Below are 26137 nucleotides of genomic sequence, written 5' to 3'. Positions count from 1 at the left end.
CCAACTAGAGTGACCTCAAAGGTTCTTTACAAAAAGAATACAAGGGGTAACAAACCTGACTTGTGCAGAGCACCTTAAAGCTATTTCTCTCTACTCAGTCTCCTATAGATTGCTGAGTGGTGGGTGATCTATGCTTTGCTTACAAGGTATCTGCAAACCTCATATTTATGAATCTCCTACATATTTGTAAGTCAAAGATTACCAGAAATACAAGATCTAGGGACCTGAATTATGTCTGTGATATAGACAGAAAACGCTGGAGAGACAGATATGTGTCCCAGAGGCTGCCCACCTCCTATGGAACAGACTTCCCATCCATGTGAAGCTGAGTTTATCTATTACACAGTTTAATCACAACCTAGACAAGTGGATGGGGAATAGGAAATTTACACTGGGCCTGGCATCCATGTCCCTTATGGACAGAGGTAGCTTATAAATGCCTGGCCCTCAATGTCCAGTTTGGATGCAGGATATCATTATTCTTTCAGGAAAACTTGACAAGGCTTAGAAAGGCACCTTGAGTCATTAACCTAGTAACAGTCTATGAATCCATGAATCTAAACTGAATACATCTTGGTTACCAAGAGCTATAGAGGCTGCAGTATAGCAGAATAAACCATGGGCTTCATCACAATAGTGTACTTTACTTTACTGTTGTTGAAGTCTGTCTACATATCTGTCTCATGGCAACCTGAACAGATCTAAACCATTAAGAAGAAAGAAGACAATAGCATGTAAAACATTACCTGTGTTTGTGTGTTTCTGAGTTTCAGAGTATATATGGTCTGTGCGTGTGTGTGTGTGTGTGTGTGTGTGTGTGTGTGTGTGTGTGTGTGTGTGTGTGTGTGTGTGTGTCTGTAAGCTGTAAAATCTAACACACTGGGGGCAGTACTTTCACTTCAGTGTGCTTTATTTCCAATGAAATATTAAGATAAAAAGAAAACAATGTTAATTCTGCAAGAGGAAAGGACTGCTAAACAAAAGCAATGTCTTACAGTTCTTGTGTTCCCAAGCTTGCAAACCCATTTCCCCCCTGAACACAGGCACATCCACCATAAGGTTTCAAGTGTTCCTTTGTTTTGGTATCCATCCGAGTAAATTCATTAGTATCACCCTATTACTTAAAGGTTTCTTTAAGTCAGCTTTCTGACTACTAACCTCAACAAATGTAACTTCTTGTGGCCAACCTCTCACTGAGATACAAATATCCCTGCTTCATTGCTTTCAAGTCCTTCCATTTAACTGCATCTTTATAGGAGTTTCAAAGCTGTCTCTGCTGCTGCATGCTCTCCACTGTTGTATGCTTTACAGTAATGTGTCTTGTGTACATAGTAACTTTCAAGACTCTGTAACTGCCTGATATTTGCCAAAGGAGCATTGGCACATCAAACAATATTTTCACAGCAAAACAGCATTTGTCATTAAAGTATATATAATTTTTACAGCCTTTAACATACACTGTGCCACATTGACTTCCTCCCAGCATAGATCCCCCAGTTCTGTTATACTGTCCTACAACCCATCTGTGTTTGGATTCATATGGCCTGGCCTGTGTTTGACCATGAATTTTAGGATTGCAGGGTCAAAGCCCACCTGCTTCTTTTTGTGTAACTATTGCAGGGGTGCATGATCAGTGACTAATGTGAAACTATAACCCAACAAACAGCTTTATAATGAGGTGAGCACCCATTTAATAACAAGGTACAATCATTGTATGGCAAAGTATCATGAATCTGACCTACTTAATTTTCTTGTCAGGTAGATTGTCTGCTATATTTTTATAACTAAATGTGTAAATATTTTATGTATAGTATGTTAGCAATTGTTCTGGAGCTTTTCTCCCCGGGCCTCCACTGAAAACAGACAGCTCTGTCCAGTCAGACCTCCCTGATAAACAAATGTAAAATAAATAAATAAATACATCTTCTTCCTGAGAAAGTATAGCACCTATCCCTTATTTTATGTATAGGTGTAGACAATAAAAGGCTTATCAGAGTCAGGGGCAGCTGAGACTGGATCTGAAAACAAACTGTTTTTCACTTGATGAGGGGGACATAGTTCCTATAGTCAGATGTGATATGATTGGGGGTGTTGTTAAAAGTAAGTTGAGTATGCAGGCATTCCAGGTCATTACTTGTCTAATACGTCTGGAAGTGATTTTTTTTAAGAATACGGAGACACCACCATTTTCAGACCTTCTTTCTCTTCAGGGAGACTGATTAACTGCAAGTTATTTCTATTAGATCCATTCTCTAAATCATCCAGTTTTCACTCTCACACATTTGATCCACAACAACATTTCTTCTATCAGCAGTGGATGAACTCTATTGATGGCCTTCTGTCCAATTTGAACAGATTGCTTTTTCTCTACTTGTTAAGCTATTCAGTATAACTTCGAATGAATGACATCACTTGAGTCATTGAATCTTAGTATCTTGTAAAACCCCTTTCATCATGCAAGTGGAAGAAGTACTGGATGACTTAAAAAGAAAAAAAATGTCCTCCTCCAGTGAATCATTAACAGACATTATGGCCATGTTCTTGCCATGCAATGATCCTCTTCCTGAGTAGCACTTAGTCCAAAAAAACCTCCACAAATATCACTTCAGAGTCTCTGAATTCCAACTTTAACACTCAGGTATGATTTAAAAACACTCAAATCAACAAAACATAAATGTATTCCCCTTAATTAAGATAACAACAAATAGTTATTGGAGCAGGAAGGTACCAGTATCAGTTTGTATTTACGAGCATCCCTGAGCACAACCCATAAACTGCACCATAACCTTGTGGACTTAGTCTTTAGTGGCAGGTATTTTGTGGCATAACATTAAGTATGATATGCACAGACTTGTTACCCTTAAAACGTATGGTTTGCTGCTACTGTGGTCAACATTTAGGCATTTCCATAGTAAGGTTATGTGATGCTGAAATAATCTAAGCATATTTACAAATGCCAGGTTATTCATGTACACGATTGCCGTATAAGTGTACAATGCACAAATATCACATCACATGAGGAGGACTCTGAAAGGTGCTAAGTAATAGTTTAAGTGACATCACTTTTTGCTGTTTGACAGATGCTAGGTATGAATATGCACCATACTGACCAAGAAATGCAAGCCTATAAGTGGGCGTCCTGTGACCTGGATATAGCTGGGCTCCACCCTTAATTCCAGCTAAAAGCTGTGTGAATCCTGTTATAAAGGATGACTTTGCACGTCTTACTCTACTCTACTTATACAGAGGGTTAGGATAACAAACTAATTAACATCACAGAATCATAGAATGTACAAGGTAAATGGACCACATAAACATTTATGCATTGGCAGTACCCACCATTAGACCTAGCCTCCTTTTTTCAAGAGTGATAGGGCAGACATATCTAGTGTGATTTTATGAATACCCAAGCAATTGTCTAATTCCTTCATAAAGGAAGTTAGTGTGTCACATTGCTTGATATGAAGAAGAAGTTTGTTCCAGGGAAGGGGTAGTCATATGACAATCTGTTTCTCCACCATAATTTATTTGCTGAAACAGGTTCAGATCTCTGGTTCTAGCATTGACAGAGTTGTTTGATTTGTGCAGAAATAACAGATCTTGGGCAGTCAGATCCCTAATGGCCTGGAAGGCACAGATCACCCCTAATGACTCAGAGAACACCAAATGCAGAAATAAGGCCTCCAGCGGCAGCCTGTCTTGATAGGTCAGGTCCATTAGTCCCATTACCTTTCTTGTCAGGAACCTTTCAAGACTCTCCAACTGCTTGATCTATGCCAAAGGAGACATTGAATTCTAGGAGTCGCCTTATTAGCGTAGAATACAGAGGAGTCAGGACTTCTTTGGACCTAGGGGGGGAAATACCCTTTACCATCAGCTATGCCAGACAGAAGGACTTCCTGATCACTGTTGCAAAGTGATGATGAAAGTAGAGGGAGCTATCTACCCACATTCCATGCTAACTCACGTCTTCATTTTGGTAGTAGATGTTTGTCAGATGCAAAAATATTGCATTTTTTAACATTTAGTTTTAGCCCATTATCAGTGCAACAGCTACTGATGTGTCAGTTTGCTTTGTAACATCTGTATATGTAATATGAACATTTCATAATCAAATCTGAAAAGAAGTGAAGATATAGGTTTTCAAAAAAAAGGCCTCAATGGCTTTAATTAATGCCTTTACTGTCACAGTCTGACATTTTACTTTGTACTCAGTTTCCATTGTGGACGATGTGACAAACTTCAGCTTAGTATGCTGAGTAACTAATGGCCTAGAGAATTCCAGAATAAAGGATATTTGTCTTGGGACTAATGGCCCCCTCCCCCCTCTTTAGACTTCTATGTAGTAAACCCCATGATGTAAAAATGCATGCTTTTTATACCTTGATTCACTATTTACTTTTTTTTTTTTGTAGATGAGGGTCATTATACATTATTTTGAGAAATTTGTTGTAATATGTTTACAGAGAATGAGTCATTTATTATGAGATGCTATCAGTAGTCTTGTAGCTGTTTGGCTGCTCTGTCCTTATCATTTGGATCACAAAGAATTGACATTGTAATTTTTAGCTTGATAACTTTAGTGTATATATATATATATATATATATATATATATATATATATATATATATATATATATATATATATATATATAAATCATTTTATTAGAGTGCTCTTATGATGTAAGAAACAAAAAACAACCGTTTTCTAGGAAAACATTACTTTTACTATATCTGGAGTATTATTAATTTTTCCCCATTCTTCATTGCTGGCTCCAGCTCAACTCTTACTGGAGCCTTAGAGCCATACCATGCCCTTGGCTTAGCTCTAGCTAGGCTCTTCTTCAAAAATTAAAAGCTTGTCCACATCTAAGGTTCTATTATAATATTATTTAACCTAGCATGTCTAAACATACAGCTGTGATCATGATTACGTGAAAGTATTTATCAAAGTGCACATGTAATGAACTATCTTGTAACTGAGCTTCATACAATGGCAGCACATGAAAGCTAAAGAAAGTATTATTCTCTGTTTAGGGTCACTATAAGTTTAGCCTCTGACATTAAACTGCATAGTCATTATGTCTTCTCCTGGCAGCAATTTTCTCCTTTGTCTGTGCTTCACTGAGTTTAATCTTCTGAAGCTGCAACAAGGCAAAACACACTGGCTGAAACTTCAGCTCAACAAAACTCACAATTTCTTTTTCTGTGGTGTACAAGCCTCCACAGGTGGTTTTCACCTTCCACACATATTTACTTAGCAAAACTCTGCAGTCTCACAACCAGGAAAAAACAGGAAACCCAAACAAATGGAAGTACTGCAAGAATGCAGATAGAAACTACACCAGCAGTAATGTTCTATTGTGAACAGCAATTATAGAGTTCAACTTCAAGGAGCCTAACTTGACAAATTTAAAACTCATCCACTTTACATATATAGAACTATGAAAGGAAAATGTCAGCTTTCCTTTGCGATTTTGGATAAGGCTTCCAACACACAGAAAGTTTTCTGACTAGGCGTTGTTTGAATCACAGAAATATGAAAGGAAAATGTTGTCTTCTCATTTGGGACTTGAGCCCAAGACCTCCAGAATTTTGGCCTAGTGTCACTGCTAATGGACTAACAAGGGATTCTTACTAGTGTGGTATTGAGCTTTTCTTTAAAAATCCCTTTTACATTCAGCTAGGAAACCCCTAGCATGGTGAATTAGCTCAAGTCTTTCTCTCTCATACGCACACGCACACACACGCACGCACACACACACACACACACACACACACACACACACACACACACACACACACACACAAATGTGCCCTTTCACACACACTAATGCAGAGGAAAGCCTTTCCACTTCAGACTTGCTAAGGGAAGGGTAATATATTTTTACTTTGTAATTCCAACAGGAGTAGGTGCCAAAAAAACAGAACAAACAAACCACTAAATAACACCAGATCGGAGAACAAGCTGTACAAAAACGAACAATTACACCATAAAGCTCAAGGGAAGCTGGTTTATTAACATTTTCAATGCAGATACGTTTTCGTCCAAAAGACTTCATCAGACAATACAATATGTACTCCCTTAATTACCTTATGTACCACCTCCTAAAACTGTCAACCTATCACATCTTTATTCCAATTAATAATTCAATAAAAACTTGATTTGAAAGAAAACTTGATTTAAAAAACTTTTAAAAGTTAGTACTTTCAACTTTAATTCCCTATAAACAGTTTAAACTTTATATACAACAATAAATAATAAATAATAAATTTTGGTGGTACATAAGGTAATTAAGGGAGTACACATTGTATTGTCTGATGAAGTCTTTTGGACAAAAACGTATGTGCATTGAAAATGTTAATAAACCAGCTTCCCTTGAGCTTTATGGTGTAATCGTTCGTTTTTGTACAACTTGTTCTCCGAATTGATGTTATTCAGTGGGGTTTTTTTGGTTCATATTTTTACTTTGGTATTATGCATACATGGATTTACCAGGATTTTTTTGAACGGAAGGCTGCAGAAAAGACAATTTACCAATGAAAATCATTCATAAACATATTCCAAAAGAGGCAAAGAAACTGAAGTACAAGAGCAGCGCATTCCTCAAGCACCCCCTTCCTTATCCATTTCATTTATCATATCAGTCCTTGGCATATTTGGCAGGCTAGGAGGGTGCTATTGCCTGTGCTTGACATATTTATGTATTTGTATGTAAGTCACTTCTGTTTGATTTCATGCAGTGAAGTATCATTCAGTTAGAGACTTAGCTTTGTTGTCATTTAGTTAGAGCCATAGCTTGTCCATCTAGTGCTTGGTGTCATTCAGTTAGAGCCATAGCTTGTCCATCTAGTGCTTGGTGTCATTCAGTTAGAGCCATAGCTTGTCCATCTAGTGCTTGGTGCCATTCAGTTAGAGCCATAGCTTGTCCATCTAGTGCTTGGTGTCATTCAGTTAGAGCCATAGCTTGTCCATCTAGTGCTTGGTGTCATTCAGTTAGAGCCATTGCTTGTCCATCTAGTGCATGGTGCCATTCATTTAGAGCCATAGCTTGTCCATCTAGTGCTTGATGTCATTCAGTTAGAGCTATAGCTTGTCCATCTAGTGCTTGGTGTCATTCATTTAGAGCCATAGCTTGTCCATCTAGTGCTTGGTGTCATTCAGTTAGAGCCATACCTTGTCCATCTAATGCTTGGTGTCATTCAGTTAGAGCCATGGTTGTCCATCTAGTGTTTGGTGTCATTCATTTAGAGCCATAGTTTGTCCATCTAGTGCTTGGTATCATTAATTTAGAGCCATAGCTTGTCCATCTAGTACTTGGTGTCATTCAGTTAGAGCCATAGCTTGTCCATCTAGTGCTTGGTGTCATTCAGTTAGAGCCACAGCTTGTCCATCTAGTGCTTGGTGTCAGTTAGAGCCATGGCTTGTCCATCTAGTGTTTGGTGTCATTCAGTTAGAGCTATAGCTGGTCCATCTAGTGCTTGGTGCCATTCAGTTTAAGTCATAGCTTGTCCATCTAGTGCTTGGTGTCATTCAGTTAGAGCCATAGCTTGTCCATCTAGTGCTTGGTGTCATTCAGTTATAGCCATAGCTTGTCCATCTAGTGCTTGGTGTCATTCAGTTAGAGCCATAGCTTGTCCATCTAGTGCTTGGTGTCATTCAGTTAGAGCCATAGCTTGTCCATCTAGTGCTTGGTGTCATTCAGTTAGAGCCATTGCTTGTCCATCTATTGCTTGGTGTCATTCAGTTAGAGCCATAGCTTGTCCATCTAGTGCTTGGTGTCATTCAGTTAGAGCCATAGCTTGTCCATCTAGTGCTTGGTGTCATTCAGTTAGAGCCATAGCTTGTCCATCTAGTGCTTGGTGTCATTCAGTTAGAGCCATAGCTTGTCCATCTAGTGCTTGGTGTCATTCAGTTAGAGCCATAGCTTGTCCATCTAGTGCTTGGTGTCATTCAGTTAGAGCCATAGCTTGTCCATCTAGTGCTTGGTGTCATTCAGTTAGAGCCATAGCTTGTCCATCTAGTGCTTGGTGTCATTCAGTTAGAGCCATAGCTTGTCCATCTAGTGCTTGGTGTCATTCAGTTAGAGTCATAGCTTGTCCATCTAGTGCTTGGTGTCATTCAGTTAGAGCCATAGCATGTCCATCTAGTGCTTGGTGTCATTCAGTTAGAGCCACAGCTTGTCCATCTAGTGCTCAGTGTCATTCATTTAGAGCCATAGCTTGTCCATCTAGCACTTGGTGCCATTCAGTTAGAACCATAGCTTGTCCATCTAATGCTTAGTGTCACTCAAGTTAGAGCCACAGCTTGTCCATCTAGTGCTTGGTGTCAGTTAGAGCCATAGCTTGTCCATCTAGTGTTTGGTGTCATTCAGTTAGAGCTATAGCTTGTCCATCTAATGCTTGGTGTCACTCATTTAGAGCCATAGCTTGTCCATCTAGTGCTTGGTGTCATTCAGTTAGAGCCATAGCTTGTCCATCTAGTGCTTGGTGTCATTCAGTTAGAGCCATAGCTTATCCATCTAGTGCTTGGTGTCATTCAGTTAGAGCCATAGCTTGTCCATCTAGTGTTTGGTGTCATTCAGTTAGAGCCACAGCTTGTCCATCTAGTTCTCAGTGTCATTCATTTAGAGCCATAGCTTGTCCATCTAGTGCTTGGTGTCATTCAGTTAGAGCCATAGCATGTCCATCTAGTGTTTGGTGTCATTCAGTTAGAGCCATAGCTTGTCCATCTAGCGTTTGGTGTCATTCCCCATTCTGACACTCTTCAGCTTCTAATTAAAAAATAAAAAAGTCTGTTTTCTGCCATCCCTGATCTGACACTCCTATATTAGGTCCATTCTCCTGGTCTGTGCTCCTCAACTATAAATTGAGAAGCCCCCCCCCCCAAAAAAAAAGAATAGTGCTTGTCTGCAGAGGCACGTGGTCTGTTTTCCCTGGTCTTCACTCCTCATCAACACAAAAAAAGGTTTTCTGCTAAAACAAAAAGAGAGAGAGAAGAAACAAAAGGATTTCTACTTTAATCCAAGCAAATCACTTATTACAAATACAAATTTACATTGTAGCAACAATTTACTGCATTTACCACACCACTCACTAAGCACTTCTGTGTTTCAGCCCTGACACCAGTTACAGTATTAGCATTTATTTCTGAATGCTGGTACTGTAATAAAGCTCGAACGGCAATTAATGATCATGTCTCCTAACAAACTGCTCATGGGGCAGTTGTCCCTTTTCCCAACCTTAGCTACACTGCTGCATTCACTATCTAGTCTTTCAAGAAAAAGTCAAATGCCTATTATAGCTTAATTAATATTCTTCTGAGAGAGGTTCTTTTAATTACAGAAAACTGCATAGTAGCATGCACACACACACACACACACACACACACACACACACACACACACACACACACACACACACACACACACACACACACACACACACACACACACACACACACACACACACACACACACTGATTCTTTTCTTTAATGCCAAAATCATGTCTACTGTATAAGCTGCAATACTGCATGAATGTAAATGTGGGCATTTTCAGTGACTCAACATAACCATTACAACTTAGTTATCAAAAAATATAGCAATTTCCTATTTAGTGCAGTGGCAGATTAATTAACCTGTGGACAACCAAGGAAAATGGCAAGAACCTTGAAACTAGTAAAGGATTAATATAGCTGTAAAAAACACAACTGCATTACCACAACAACTGACTCAGATTAGCTCTAGCTTGTGCAGAACATCTGCAGCTGTCAAAGGTTCCCTGGTATCAGAAATCTACTGGGCAAATGCAGGCATCTGGAGGGTGGGTTTCAGTGCCTGTCATGCATTCATACCAGACAGAAATCACAGGGAAGATCAATATTTGTTAGAGCCCCAATTATTTCTAACTATATACCCTGCACCCCATAAATAGAATTTACTGAGCTTCAAATTACCCTAGGCAATAAAATTATCAGTCCATAACCTGCTTCAGATCACCTTCAATGGAGGACTACAGTTTCTAAATTTGCTTGTTTTTCAACAAAGCTTTATTAAATTACTACACAATATAAGCACAAACTCAAAAGGCAATATGAAAGTAAACTGGCAAAATGCAAACAGCAAAACATTAATTCTTTGCAATTAAATTCAGTTTATCACTGGTAATCTTATTAGCAGGATCAACCATAGTGAAGCAAGAGATACATCCTTCAAACACATGTTCAGTAACAACCACACTGTTGTTGGACTGGAGGTCCATAACCAATACAAGGCAAACAGGTTCCATAAAGTTTCAAACAGTGATATTACTCCAAATACTACATGTCCATGGGAAATGTTCATTTAACACCAATATAAGAATGCATTACTGCAGAAAGCTGTAGTATGCCTATTTGAAAGTGTGTCCACATTTGTTGTAGTTCAGTTGTAAAAAAATACTGTGGTGAAAAATAGGAATGATGCACCATCATTGCCACAGTACCTGTTTGCAAATTGCTCCTAAATGTGTGTAGTACCCCTATAATTATAATAGGACACCTGTATAACCCTGATTTTGGATAATCATCATACTGAAATGTCAATCATTTTTTGCAGGCATAACTATTCTCTTTTAACTTTTTTAAATTAACTTATGAGGGTGGATAGTTCCTCCCCTATTGGACTTGTTGTGAACATAACTATATGTTGACACAATTCTTCCTTAGCAGCACAAGCTAAGGTGCCTCAATGACCCTATATCTGTCCACCAATTTGAAGTGCTGCCTCAGCTAACCTTTGAGGGATTTACTAAAGCAAATGTCCCTGAATGAAAAGAAAGGGAAATGCTTGCTCCCCTAAAGCTAGACCTCATAAATTCATAGCTCATGTTCCAGAAATATGTGTTATGAAATACCAATTTTCCTGGATAGATTAGAATGAAGCAGAGACTTTCACTTCACCCACAATTTGTGTCATGTCCTTTACCAGTTGCATCCTTTTCTCAGCCCATAATTGTTCTCTGAGGCTGCAATCCACTAACAAGTCAGGGCACCTTCAACCATTGATGGCAGACCCCCAAAAATTATTGTGTGGAATCACTTTCTATAACTTCTGTAATGTATAAATAGTGGCAGCAGCTGGATATGAGAATTGTTAGTGCTTAGGCAGTTTCTTGGGATAACAAGGGATGCCCTATGTTTTTATGGCTTTTGGAATTTTGGCACTCAGCTATGCATGAATGGGAGATAGGCTGATAATACTAATTTTAATTTATTTATTTTTAATCATTTGTTGACTGGAATTTTCCCATTAGGCTAGTAGTCTGTTTTAAGGGGGCACTCAAGGTGGTATTCATACTACTAGGGACAATTTGACTAGGGCATCAGGGAACTTCTCTTACTGATCAATGTTGAGAGTGAGACCCATTTTGGAGGAGTACTTCCTGTTTCCATTCCAGGCAAAGAGGCATCCTGGAGAACAGGAAGGCAGATGGAGAGAGAAAGAGATGATAGAGTGGTGAAAGAAATGAAGGAGATGGCAAATAACAAGACCGGAGAATGTATGCAGGATTCTGAGGGAAATGTTTCAAAGAAATCTATTTGAAGGAGACGAGTGCACAAATTATGGATGTATAATTACAACCCTCCAATTAGGAGTGCTGTGGGATGATTTAATTAAAGCAATGGTGATACAGACTGAGCCAGAAAATAAAGGAGATGTTTCCTGGGGGGACATTATGGAGAAAATATAATAGGAGGATGCAGAGACAATCCTGGAAAATAGTGGTGAAATGGAAAAGAAAACATATGCAGATAAAGCAAAAGAAGGCAAAGGAGAAGTAGCAGAAAGGATGGCAGAAAAAAATGAAAAATAGAAGTACATGTAAAGATTCTAAATAAAGAAGACAAAGAAATGGATAAGTATGAAGTGTGGAGCAATTTAATAGCTCCTTTGGGTGTAAAAGCACATGAGGTAAGATCATTTTTCTGATTAACAAAGAAACATTTTGTGGCACTATATCTGAAACTATTTTTTCAATGGAAAATTTTCTTGGGCAATATGAAAAAAGAAAGACTGTAACTCATGCAATCTTTATGTGATAAAATAATTTAACAGAGAAACAAAAAAGAAAATTTGTGTATAATTTCAAACAGAGATAGAAAAAAGACTCTGAAAGGACATTTGAAAGCTTTATGCAAAGAAGTACTGGACACTGTAAAAGTTTATGACAAAAGATGTTTATGGACTGGTGGCTGGGATTGTAATATTGTTTTAAAACATTATACATATACCAAACATGATACATGTGAATGACAATAGGGGTGTTGTAAAATACTGGGAACAACCCAAAACATGTTTTGTGAAAAGAAGGGCATTTGATAAGTAACTGTGACAAAAGAAAATCTCATATTTGTGGGAAAATGGGACATGATGCAAAAAAATGTGAACTAAAATTTTATAAATGTAACAAAATTGGACCTTTATGGATGGATTGAAAAAATGAAAATTAGAGTAAGGAAACAGAAAAAGAAAGAACAGAAAATGAACAAAGAAGACATTTTTAGAAGTAGAAGAAACAGAAGAAAAATTAGATGAGAGAAAAATAATCGAGAACACACAAGATGGTCCTGGAATAAGTGATGAAGAAGACATAAATTGGATAATATTAAAAGGAGAAAAATAATTCTATTGGTAAAAGGGTAAAAGACAGAAAAAGAAAATTTAACGGGATACGTACAAAAGAAAAAAAAGGAAATGGATGAAAAAGAATATATGCAACTAACAACTGGAGCTTGGTATCATGGTTAAGGTGTTTGACTCACAGACACAAGGTACAGTATTTTATCCATATATTGGGGAAGGAAATTGCCTAAGCTTAGAATGGCCTATTAGGAAATCTAATCCAGTAATTAGCTATGAACTTACAATACCATGAATTTAAGGAAAAGAGTAAATGAAAATTTGAAAGTGCTTTACATAACTGTGAATAGTATTAAGAATATAGTAAGAAGAGTTTTAGAGTGCTGTAATGCATGTGATATAGATGTAATTGTATTAGAAGACACAAGATTTTTAACAAATGAAGAAAGATTACAAACAGAGAAAAGATAATACGGAATTTGGGAAATGAAAGATGTTCTGCCTGTATTCTGTAGAAATGCAGTAAAGATATTAGATGTAACTTTAGCAAAAATGGGAAGATTAACCATTGTAGATTTCAGATGGAAAGAAGACATATATAGAATTTCAACACTATATGCTTATCCTAAATGTAAAGAAAGGGAAAGCTTATTTCATCAAATTTTAGACTATGTAGTGATAAATGTGAATATTATAAAACAGGAGACTTTGATTCTGATTTAAGAGGCAAGGATAAAAAGAGAGGAAATGATATAAGAAAAATGTCAGAAGTTATAAGATGTGGTAAGTTAAACCTTTTTTTAAACATCTTTATTGAATTATCACTTGTGACACAGGAAAATTTACATTTATGCAAAGTAATCAAACTGTATTAACAAATTAACATTAACAAACATAATTCACATGTACTGCTCTATATCATATAACCTAAGCAACATTACATAAATTATTCAATTCCTGTTCCTTTTTTTAAACAAGAAACATCTTTATTAAACCATCACATACAACATAAGCAATCATACCTTTATATAAATGAAAACAAGCCACACCGACACAATCCTAGTTGCAAGTATTTTACATCCCAAACCATACAGACATACTCCCAGTTGTAAACATTATACATCACTTATAATCTACCCAATCATTTTTAGTCAAACATTAAGTAGCTCATTTAAGTCTTGCCTTCTTTTAAACCTCATTCCTCCCCTGTATTTATTGTTCCCACAATTTCCATTTTTTCCTATGTAGTTTGAGTTGCTCCTACCCTTTTCTAAAGATATCAATTGCAGTAGTTTTATCTCTGTTACTATATTCACTACTTTTTTGGCAGCCACCATAATTAGACACAGCAAGGCCTTACCATGTCTAGGCAATTCTGGTTCTGTCTCATAGCTCAGAAAAATCATCTCCTTCATCACACCAATCTGCCCATCCAGCATCTCCGACAGTGCATCCTACAGGGAATCTTCATAGTCCTCCAACCCACTGCACTCCCAGAAAATATGTTTCCAAGTACCTCTTTCTTCCCCATCACACCTCCAACATTTGCTGTGTTCCTGAGGAAAAATTCTATAGACTCTACTTGGAGTATAAAAGTATCTATGTAAACATTTCCAAGCAAAAATCTTAAATCTTCTATATTTTGTTGCATATTTGGGAGACATACATATCCTCACATTGTTTCTTTGTGAATTACTTATCCAGTCTCTCTTCCCAATCCATTCTAAAATCCTCTGATTGATTTTTGTAGTTATCATGCTATATTTTATATGCTTTACTAATTATTCCTTTTTTAATGGCAGTTTCTATTCTAGATTCTGCTAAAAACTCTACCTGTGCTGGTCTTTCATTTAGGACCCTCTTATTTCTTTTTCTTTGCCTATACTCTGATTTCAATCCTTGATAAGGAAGGCAATCTCTAACCTGCAGTCCAAATAAATTATTGGCCTCTTACCATTCTATTTCCTTTCCCTCTCTAGTTATTTGCTCTCAATACCTTCGTTCTTTTGCCAGTTTTCTCCAATAAATTCCAGCCCCCTCTTGCCTATTGTCTACAGTATATCCCTAATTGCAGTCATCCCTATTGGCAGAATCTCCTTTCTCCATTCCCATGTTAGCTTAGTTCTTAGAATACTTTCTGCTACTTTATGAATACAATATTGTGTATGATTTTTCTTGTTCTCCTTACAGGGCTGCATCCAACATCCCAGTGTCTCCTTCTTTCTTGAGCTTCCCCCTGTTTCAAAATCATACTTTTCCTCTTTAAATTATAGTTTTCTGCTTCTGCTATGTATAGGAGCCTTAACTGTGTAGCTTTGAAATACCCCTTCAAATTGGGTAATCCCAATCTGCCCTGTTCTATTGGAAGAATCAGCTTATCTCTCACCTTCTTCCAGTCCCAGATAACGTCTTTCAGCTCTTTATTAATTGGTATCCACAACTCCTCCTCTGGTTGCTAAAACTATGCCTGACCTGTGTATAAGACTAAAGGAACTAAAAATATTTTGACTGCTTGCATCTTACTATCCATATCCATATAACAAAACTTCCATTTTCTCAGTTTTGTATTATCTTTTGTTTAGTCTCTACCTATATATCCTTAGCTGCCACACCAGAATCATTTCTAATCCATACTCCTAAATATTTCATTTTATCATGTCCCCATAAATAAGTTATTGCTGGACCAATTCATATGTGGGTATATAATGTACCGCTATTGCCTTTGTTTTAACTTCATTAATTTTGAATCCTGAAAAGATTTGAAATTGTCTCAAAATGTTCCATGACACTGCAATGTCTCTTTCTGGTTTTGTCAGGTATAAAATAATATAATCTACAAATACAGCCAGCTTTTCTTAATTACCATACCAATTATATCCTTGAATTTCTAATTCCCTTATTTTCTTTGCCAGTGGTTCAAAATATAATGCAAATAACAAAGGGGAAAGAAGACATCCCTACCTGGTTCCTATGCTCAAGCAGAAATTATCAGAGAGGACCCCACCCACTTTAATTTTCACCTCTGATCCTTCAGATCTCTTCCTAATCAACCTTATAATTTTTTTCAGGAAATTCAAATGCCTCCATTGCCTTGTTCATAAACTCCTAGCTTACTCTTGTCAAATGCTTTCTCTGCGCAAAGACCCAACAACAATGGTATTTGTTACATTCTGCTTCCCTCTGGATCAATGTTCTGTTAATATTATCAAATGTTTGCCTCCCCTCCACAAGACCACATTGATCCATATCTATCAATTTTGGCATCACTTTTGCCATTCCTTTAGCCGTTATAGACATAAACACTTTATATTCATGGTTTAGTATTGACATGGGTCTGTATGCAGGTGGATCTTTACCCTCTTTAGGTATTACAGCTATCACTGCTTTATTCAAGGATGTTGGTACTTCTCTCTTAAAGTGTCTAGTTAAATATTTTGTGTTATGTGCATATACTGCTTGACAGGTTGAACTTTTAAACAGTTGTTTCTTGTCATATCCATTTGAGCTTATGTCACATCTTACAAAACTTTTTGTTTTACTGAACACCCTTCCCAAAAAAAACACACACCCAATACCCCCTAAAACCTATGAACATAATATTAACACACAAATTTATGTACATTTTCAAATATTGAAGTTTTACTCTCCTAATAGGAACAAATGCTCCAAACTGACAGCCACACTCGTGGACTTGAGTTATCCTAAAAGAAAGGTTAAACATGCTAAGATGCATGGGGAAGCCTGTGCTTCTACTAAGTGTTAATTAGTTTTGTCTTTTCTTTATAGCTTTCCCAGCTGGGAAACCCCCTGTATACTTTCAGAGGACATTATCTCCTAGCCAGTTTCTCTTTTCTTTTTTTTATTTCAGACAATCATTCTCCACCAAACTGTAGCCAGTTTCTCTTTATCAGATTGTCTCCATGCAGACATAAGAACCAGGCAGCCAGTTTCTTTTTATCAGATTGTTTCCATGTAAACACGAAGACCAGCTGCAGAATTGCTGGTGAGCATAAATGCATTTGCTAAAAAAGCTTCACAGTGTTCAATGTTCTTTTTCTTTTACTTAATATCTCTTAAAGCTTGTCACTAAATTAATCTAAGGTCCTTAATCTGGTAATTCCCCCCTAATTCCCCCTGCAAGAATGAGAAAAAGCACAATAATTTTTCTTTTGTCATGCTTTTTTAACCAGGATCTTTTTACATTGCAGTGCCTACATTTCATAAAACTGAACAAGAAGAAAGAAAGAAGGTAGACAGAAAAAAGAACAGCAGCACCTGTTTATAATCCCCATTACACTTAAAAATGACTGAAAACAAATACTTTACAACATGTAAAGAAAACCACACATCACAAAAATTGTACTATTTAAGAAAAAATCTGTACTTACAGTTAACTTTCTCCATCCTCTTCTCCTCCCCAAAGCACTTTTCTGAACATTAAAGACATGAAGTGGGGCATATGCTTTAGAGTCCCTCACAAGTCCAACAAATTCTGAAAATGTCCAATTTTTCCAGATTTCCTTGTTCTGTCATATTTCATAAATATAATTATTGCATTCTAATCCCACATTAAGTTATTGATTTTATTACTGTTAATCTCAGAAATCCTGTCTCTGCTTCATTTCCAAAGTACTCTCAGTTCTTCTAGTCAACTATTGTGCTCCCTTCCTTCTCTCAAAAATTTTCCATTGAAAACTTTGAAAGGGTTTCACAACTGCAGTCTCTTGTTTGTATTTATTACTAGAAGAAGAAGAAGCAGAATTTCCTTCTGTTTCACAGCTTACTCTTTGTTGGACAAACATTTGTATTTTCTCCTTAGCTTGTACTATGTCAAAAAATTATTTTGTCCCTGCAGGGAAGAATACCTTGAACAAAGCTGCATACATCAGTTTTATCTCACAACTGCATCTCAACATTCTCTGAATAGTGGAATAAATTTGCTCCTTTTCTGTCAGGTGTACAATAAGTAATCATTCTCCACAAATACTCTGCTGTCTCCCACTTTAAGTACTTTGTCCTTCTGCCACATGTGTGTCAGAATCAACTCCTTCTGCTGGTAGGATTTCATCTTTACTATTAAAGGTCTAGGTTGCTTTCTTATAGCCAGGTTTGGAACATACACATGATGTGTCCTTTCAACTAACAGCTCCTGCTGTAGAATACCAGTCCAGTTGCTTATTTCTGCTTTCATAAAATTAATGCAGTCTGTTCCTTCCAGATTTTCTGGTATAGCTGAAAAGCTCAGGTTTTCTTTATGTGCTTTGTCCTCTAATTCTATTATTTTTTGAAAAACCTCCTGCTGAGCAGTAAATATTCAAACAGCCATTTCTTCATTTCAACCTCTAATTTTTGCAGCTTTATCAGCTCATCTGAATATCTATTTAAAGCTTATTACTTTTTGCAGCCTTTTGTTGTTTGTGTTGATATACTCCATCAGTGTTTTGTCTGTTTTAACCAGGTCTGTGTGCAGTTGTCTTATAGGTTCATAGGTTAAGTTATATCTTCCTGTAGGTTACTGGAAGTCATGTCTGGAGGTTGCATTACTTTTTGTTGAACAGCTGCAGAACTTTCCCCAGTTAGTATTCCTTCCTCACTTTTTCTAGCACATTTTTCCAGATATTCTGTATTTCTTTATAACTGGCATCCAGTCAGTACACTTACTAGCCAGTTACTGAAATTTACCCATCAGCACAAGTCTACTGGGCTTCTCTGCTGAGTTTCTGTTTTCACACTGGGAGAGCTAGAATTAAGCTGTTACTCAATGTGCAGCTATCTTGAAAGACTCTCATGGAAGTTAAAACTTTGGTACAAAAATTCATAAATTGATCAGAAGGTTTCTTATAGCAGAAGGGGAGGTAGTTGAAACAGGATTTTCTGATCATCTTGCAATATGGCTAGAGATAAATGTAAACAGGCAAAAGAATAAAAGGATAAATGAGAAAGCATGGAGTGAAGAGGAAAACAGATTAGTAATACAGTTGTGGAAAGATCATATTACCATGAGAACATTTTATAGAAACTCATCTGAATGGTGGATGATATTTAAGGAAAAATATAAAAAAGTTTTTTCTTTTACAGTGGCAATATAATGTGAGAAAAGTAGATAAAAATAGAAAAGAACATATAATAACACATTGGAAGATTTGGAGCATATTCATAGAAAGTACTTTAACAAAGAAAAGAATCATTTGAAAGAAGTCAAGTAAAAATACAAGAATTGATATATAAGCAAAGATTTTTTGCAGAGAAAAAGACAAAACTATTGAGTTACTTAAGCAGACTAATAAAGAAAGATGGTAGTGTGATGAGAGAAATAAAAATGTAAAAGAAATAGAAAAAACTCAGGAAAAGATTATGAATAGTTTAGTGCAATATGATTATAGAAAACAGAAGGTAATGAAAGCACATTGAAAGTTAAAATGTTAACAGAAAAATAGAATAAAGAGTTGGAAAAAAAGATTCCTTTAAATTAGCTAAATAAAGTATTAGGACAAGTAAATATAAATTTGGCTGCAGGACCAGATGGAGTAGGGTATGAAATGTATAAAAAAATTAAGGGATTGCCAAAAAAAATATTTTCAAAGATTTTGAATGAATGGTTAATGAAGGTTTTATGTATAAAGAATTAAGTAGTGGAATACTTAAGTTCATATGGAAGAAGGAAGATCGAAGACAATTAAAAAATGGAGACTGATAGTATTGAACAATAAAGATCTTTATGAAAATAATGAAGAACAAACAACTGACCAGGAAGCCAAAGACCACAACAAATGAATCCAGCAATGGTAGAAACCACTTCAGTTTGCAGTTGTTGTAGAAAGAAACAATCCTTTATTGGTAAAAACCACTAAAATTCATGGTTAAGCACTTTTGCCTAAACAAAGACATCTTCAGAACCCTTCTTTGTTTAGACAAAAGTGCTTAACCATGAATCTGTCTTGATTCTTACATACTTGTCTCATGCAGATGATTTAAATACAGTGGCATCCAGCACTGAAGAAGTAAATAAGAGGTTTTTTTTTTGTTTGTTGGTTTTACAACAGAAGCTACATACTGTAGACTTACAATTTAATGTTCAGAAATTTAAGGGATTGTTTCTGGATTTCAAAGCATTATTTTTCAAAATAATATTATAAAAACACTAGACATTGCCTATGGCAATTATACTATTTATTATGAGCAATGGAATAAACTTTTAAATAAGGTTAAGACGTTGAATATGTTAAAGTCTATTTTTATCTGTCCAAAAGAAAGTGCATATGCTAAACACTATTATTATGGCTGTCTATGTTATTATGGCCAGTCTGCTTTATATAGTAAGCATTTTCTCCTTTTCCCAAAACTAAAGAAAAAATATTATTGGATTTTTTTTCTTTTATATGGGGTAGTCTGCTTAATCCTATTAAAACAGGGGATGTCTTATACTGTACCAGGGGGTAAGAAGGACTAGGTTTGTATGACCCAGTTGTATTTAGGCATCTCTGCATCTACACTGCATTCTTTTAATCCAGAGCAGAAACTCAGATTTATTAGGTCAAGCTTTATGGGATAACTTTTAAAAAGTTTGGGATCATAAGGTTGGAAGAAAGCTGAAATATGATTCTCATTACCTTACTAATGTACAGAAATATATTTTATGGAGGTTGTCCTTAACTCAGTTTATACAAAATAGGAGGTCATGGTATACCTTTATACTGAATCAATACTATTGTATTAGACCTTGGAATGAGTTACCTCCTTCTTTGTTAGTAGCAGTATCTGCTAAACAACAACAATTTTCAAGTAAATATGAATTAAATGATTTTTTGTAAAGATTAAGGCAAGGTAGACTACCTGTTAAAGTCTTTATGAAATATAACATTAAGGAAGATAGCTTTTACAATATGTGTTCTTGTGAAGAATCTATGGAACATGCTTTATTATACTGTCCATGAGTTTAAACATTCTGTAATCACGTATTACATGATCATATGCTTATAGAAATATCTTGTGTTATAATTCATCATCTGATATACATTTTTATAACAATCTAAATGTTCATATTACAGAGGTCTATGATACAATAATAACTAGTACAGCCTGGATATTGTGGATAGCTCACTGTGATTAATTATTATACAACAGATTGTGGGATTGCTGTTTGATAATGGAGAAGCTGAATAAATGGTTGTGGCAAAAGGAGTAGAGGATTGTAACTTGACTTGCTTTTCTCTTTTCATTTTACTATTCTGTCTGTCCTGCATATAACTGTTGAATTTCTCTATTTTGCTAAACACATATGATGTATGTTGTGAAAATATATGTCCAGCAAAGTACCCCTACAGTTTTTGGTAGTTGCCATGGGATCTTTACATCCACCTGTGTACCACCAACTCTAGCAGATGGGACCTCAGTTTAACATTTCATCCAAAGGATGATACATTCCAGCATGCACCCCCAACATGCTGCACTGTACTGTCAGTAACTGATATTCCCATTGTGGGAATAAAACCCATAACTTTCTACACCAAAGGTGAGTGTTCTACCTGTTGCGCCACTGACACTAAGAAAGAACTGGACTAAAATTGCCACTGTTGCATATCTCCTTCAGTCTGATATCCTCAAACACAGATGGGCCATAGATGTTACTTTATTAATTTTGCTTACAAACTTCCTTTTCTCATCCCACCACATTAAACACCGCTGGAAAATGAACCTTTTCTCTATGGCAACATTACCATGCAATGAAAAGTACATTCTGCTGTAGCTGTTTGTCAAAATATAGCATTTATTGCAGGCTTCCTTCAGATTTATAATGACCATTCAGTTGATATTGTGATGTAGTAAAATCCCCAGGTACTTAGTTGGACTATTAGCATTGCCTTGTTGCATAGCAAGGGCAGCAGGGTTGGTAGCAAGCAGCACAAGTCATTAATTTTTGTGTGTTTGACCTTAATGTTGTTCAAACACCAAAGTCATGGAATAATGTGAGTAACTTGGGATTATTGCAAAAAGGGTCCTGAAGGAGGACCTCTCAGTCACAGCAAAAGGACATTCATGCAGATGTTAAGTAACTTCCACCTATGGAAACTCTCTTTCTTATTTAAGTTTAGATTCAATGATCAGTTAGGGACTTGCCATTAAAAGCACAAACACCTTAATGGCTGTCTAAATGATGTCTCTTACAGGCTGTTGCATGAATGGACCCACCCAAGTGTTAAGAAATGAATGGCCTTGTGTCCAATAGGCAGTGGAATGCTAAATATCATGCACAATGAAAAAAAGCACCAAGCTCCTGGAAAATATACTTTCAAGAAAAAAGTCTAGTTTCTTTTTTGTTTTGATCTAGGAAGCATAGCACTGGCAAAATTTCAGCATTTAATTTTTTCCAGATTCATCTTGTTATAGATATGGGTCAGCAGAAAATATGAGAATTTGAAGGTTAAAAATTAATCTGCATGATACTGACTGGGACCCAGAATGGTGAAACACACCGGACACTGGATGCTGTTTTTCAGAGTCATACGTTAACATTTACAAGGAGACTGTCAGGTTGAAAAAAATCGGTAGGTAGTGAAAAATGACAGGGAATGTGTGTTGATATAAAGCAGGTTTGCAAAACATATTAACAGCCTTCCTGTCTCGAATATAGTCACTGACTGCAAGAAGCACACTATACTCTTAAAAAATTACTTGTATAAACTCCTGTAAACTTAAACCAGATTATGGCACTAAACACTATATGAGTAAAAACTTATGAAGGCAATTAAGCAAATAGTGATGATGTAAATTGCTATACTAAATACATACATGAATCTCTGAATGAATAATGTACAATCTAAACTATTAGCAGCATTTTCCAAAGAATCCTTGTAATAATTTTTAACTGTTTCTTTAACTACTTTTAGGGAGAAGCTTATAACATGGAATTAATAAAAAAGAATGTGAAAACCCAAGAAGAATAGTGGATGAAAGTGAATCTGAAGCAATGTGAAACAAAGATTTATAATATATTTCTGTTCATCTCAGCTAAACAGAATATTACAAGTGCAAATCAATCCTGCATCTTCCTTAGATGTAGTAAATGTTTCTGAATGTGTGAAACTTATTGCATTTGTCTAAAGGATGTCACTTATTTCGTTACCCCTAATATTCTGTTTATAAAAACAAAAATTGAGAATGTATTTCTTTTGGTGTGGTCAGTAAATTTTCATATTACTGTATGTATATATGGTCTTGTATTAATGGAATCAAATGATACTCATCCAGTTTTATTTTCAAAGTGCAGCCATCCATTTATATGTTTCAAAAGAGTATTATTTTTAAATGAATGCAAATGTTATGTTTTTTCAGTAATTCTTCTAATTGTACAGAAAAAAATGTTTCTGGTAGGATGACAGTTATACGGAGATGAAAAACTGCACATTTACATTGGAAAATATCAGATATTCTAGTTTGATTTTAGGGTAAATGTGCCTTTGTGTTATATGCTGGTGAATCTGCTGGTCCACTCAAACCCTTCTTTGTCCTTCTCCCCTACATATTGCCCACTGTTTGGCAGTAACCTACATGCTACATTTACTACTTACTATTACACTTCTAACTCTCCCCTCTATCTCCACATCCCTCCATCATACATTACCAGACCTCCACCACAGCCCCATTTTTCCTCACCAAAATAACTATTCCCCAAGTCCATTCTATTTCCCTCTATCACCCTCTCTTTTTTCCCATCACAATGCCTACCTTTATAAAATTAAATACCCCACATCTTATTAACTTCCTTCTAAGTCAAAACTAAAGTCTGACTACCTCTACTCTCTCCTCCCCAATTCCTCTTCCTTCTTAAACATTCTACTTCGCTGTGGTGATATTCATCCCAACCCAGGCCCTGACACTCTCCTCACTCATCTGTCCTCCACAGCAACTTTCAATCTCTACAAACAAGCCCTCAACATCTGTTTACCCAATCACTAAGACTCTTAAAATTATGGCTCTCAACATCCAAAGTATCCAAAACAAAGTCTCTGAACTGCATTCCTGGCTATCACTTTATACCCCCAATATTCTCTCCATCTCTGAAACTTGGCTAAAACCTCACATTATTAATACTGAAATCTTACCCCCTGGCTACAATATTTTCCTCCAATTTAGACCTAAAAAAGGGTGGAGGAGTTGCTCTGCTATACTCTGTACAGCTGTCCCTTCACCCACTTCCCTTCACCCCCCCTTGTTTTCACCCAGCTGAAATACTCGTTAACTGCAACTAAAACAAACAAAAGAAAATAGCTATTGCCTCCATTTACATACCACCAGTGACAATATTCCTACTCTTGAACTATTCCTTGCTTGGATATCTCAAACTATCTCCTATGAAACCATCATTCTAGGAGACGTTAACATTGATTGGAATACTCTGTGCTCTCTCTCTCCAACCTCTAGCATTAACCTATTTACTTTTTCTCAACTCATAACCTTTCCTACTCACATAACTCTAAAACTAACTCCAGCTCTACTTTGGACTGGATTCTTACATCCCATCATATCATAATCCCACTACACTGCCTGACTCCTTTAGTGATCACCTCCCAACTTCTATTCAGTGCCACTCCTCTCAAGGTATTAAATCCCAGATATATAGAGACTGCCATAACCTATCCAACTTTGACCCAAATAAATTCAACCAAACACTGTCTTCCATCAACTGGTCCTTCCTTCACAACCTCCCTCTTGAAGAAGGTGTTCTACAATTTAACAGCATATTTCTAAGCATTCTTAACTCCATGGCCCCCATCAGAAAAATTAGAGTTAAATCTAATTATGCTCCCTGGATTACCAAAGATAGTCTCTCCCTCATGCAGAAAAGGGACAGTGCCTGGAAATCCTGGAATAGCCACAAAACTACCTCAAATCTCCTGCTCTACAGAGAACTTAGAAATCATGCTAAAACACAAATCTACCTTGACAAAATAACTTTTTACCTCAACCATCAAAAAACCCTCAATCCAACCGCAAAAAGTTCTGGTCCACTATCAACAAAATTCTTTACCCTGGTAACCCCCCCCCCCCATCCGTTTCCTAACACCTCCTCTCTCTAGAACTTCTTAACTCCTTCTTCATTAACTCCATACAGAACTTACTTAAATCCCATACCAATCATGAGAACCTCCTCACCTCCACACAACATGGATTCAGACCTCATCATAGCACCACTACTGTCCTTATATCTTTCACTCAAGCAATCTCCTCATCTCTTGATAACAACAAATTAGTCTCCTGCCTGTTCCTTGACCTCTCTAAAACCTTTGATACTGTATCTCATAAGCTCCTTCTCTCCAAACTAGCCTCCCTTAACCATTGTAACTCCTCCCTCAGCTGGTTTTCTAGTTATCTATCTGACCAGCTACAATCTGTTAAATGTCTCCCTTCTACCTCCCCTTTTCTCACAAGGCTCCATCCTTGGGCCCCTCTTATTCAACATCTTTACTAATAATCTCTACCTTTCCTGTCCTCTCTCCACTCTGATTCAATATGCAAATGACTCTACTATCATTTGCACATCTGATAAACTACCTCACCTACTCACTCTTACTCAAGAATCTCTACATTCTGTTGAAAAATGGCTCTCTGCTAATCAATTACATCCTAACCCTAACAAAACTAAACTTCTACTCTTCCTGCCTAAATCTCTCCAACATCTCAAAGCCTCATTCTCCATCTCCTCTCTAAATAACACTCCCATCAAAGCTGAATCACACACTAAACTCCTCGGAGTTTATGTTGATGACGGACTTAAATTTGACATTCACATTAATAACTGTATAAAAAAATCATCAAAAACTTGGACTGCTGTGCAGGAATAAAAAATTCCTAAGTCCTGAATCCAAATTATCCTTAGCTCAAGCATACCTTCTTCCCACCCTTGTCTATGCCACCCCATTATTCACCCACCAACAAAAGAATCTGACTACCAAGCTTGAACACACTTACAATAAAACAGCTCAATTCACCAGTAATCTCCCTTATCGAACACAACACTGTCTTGCCCTAAAAAACTCCACTGGCTTGAAATCCAACACCAAATCCTCCTGTCACAGCTCCATCTGACCCACTCTATCCTTCACCATCCTCTTGTTTGTCCATCTCTGACTAATCTTATCTCCCCCTATATCCCTAACTGCAGCCTACATAGCTCAGACCAACTCCTATTGTCTATCTCCAAATCTTACAAATCCATTGGTAAGATACTCTATAGACACTCTGTCACCTCTGCCTGGAACAAACTTCCTCTACATTTACACACAATTGATAATACTCACAGCTTTAAAATAGCTTTAAAAGATTACCTGCATACCTCTTGGATCTGCTCCTGCAATGATACCACTTGAAGATCCCCCCACCTCTCTCTCAACAGCTAAGGTCCCCTCTTCTTTTTTCTACCTTAACTATGTATTTTAACTCAATTTCCTGATCAGTCTTCCTTCACATCTAACATCCTTCCTCTCAATCTCCTCCTCTTCTTCTACCCCCAGTCCCT

The 26137-nt window shown here is 36.6% G+C and overlaps 1 protein-coding gene across 1 annotated transcript in view; it reads left to right on the top strand.

Moving 5' to 3' along the window:
• The window catches only part of LOC122810768 (adhesion G protein-coupled receptor E3-like), an 804089-nt gene extending 778210 nt beyond the window's left edge, over window positions 1-25879 (top strand). Inside the window, exon 14 of the mRNA XM_044082329.1 lies at window positions 22509-25879. Within this exon, the coding sequence (XP_043938264.1) occupies window positions 22509-22565 (57 nt within the window). The 3' untranslated portion in view covers window positions 22566-25879. The remainder of the gene's footprint in view (window positions 1-22508) is intronic.
• Window positions 25880-26137: the final 258 nt, after the last annotated feature.

Source organism: Protopterus annectens, chromosome 9.part0, assembly GCF_019279795.1.
Source record: "Protopterus annectens isolate FY-2018-M chromosome 9.part0, PAN1.0, whole genome shotgun sequence".
Lineage (NCBI taxonomy): Eukaryota > Metazoa > Chordata > Ceratodontiformes > Protopteridae > Protopterus > Protopterus annectens.
This window is presented reverse-complemented; position numbering and strand designations above follow the sequence as displayed.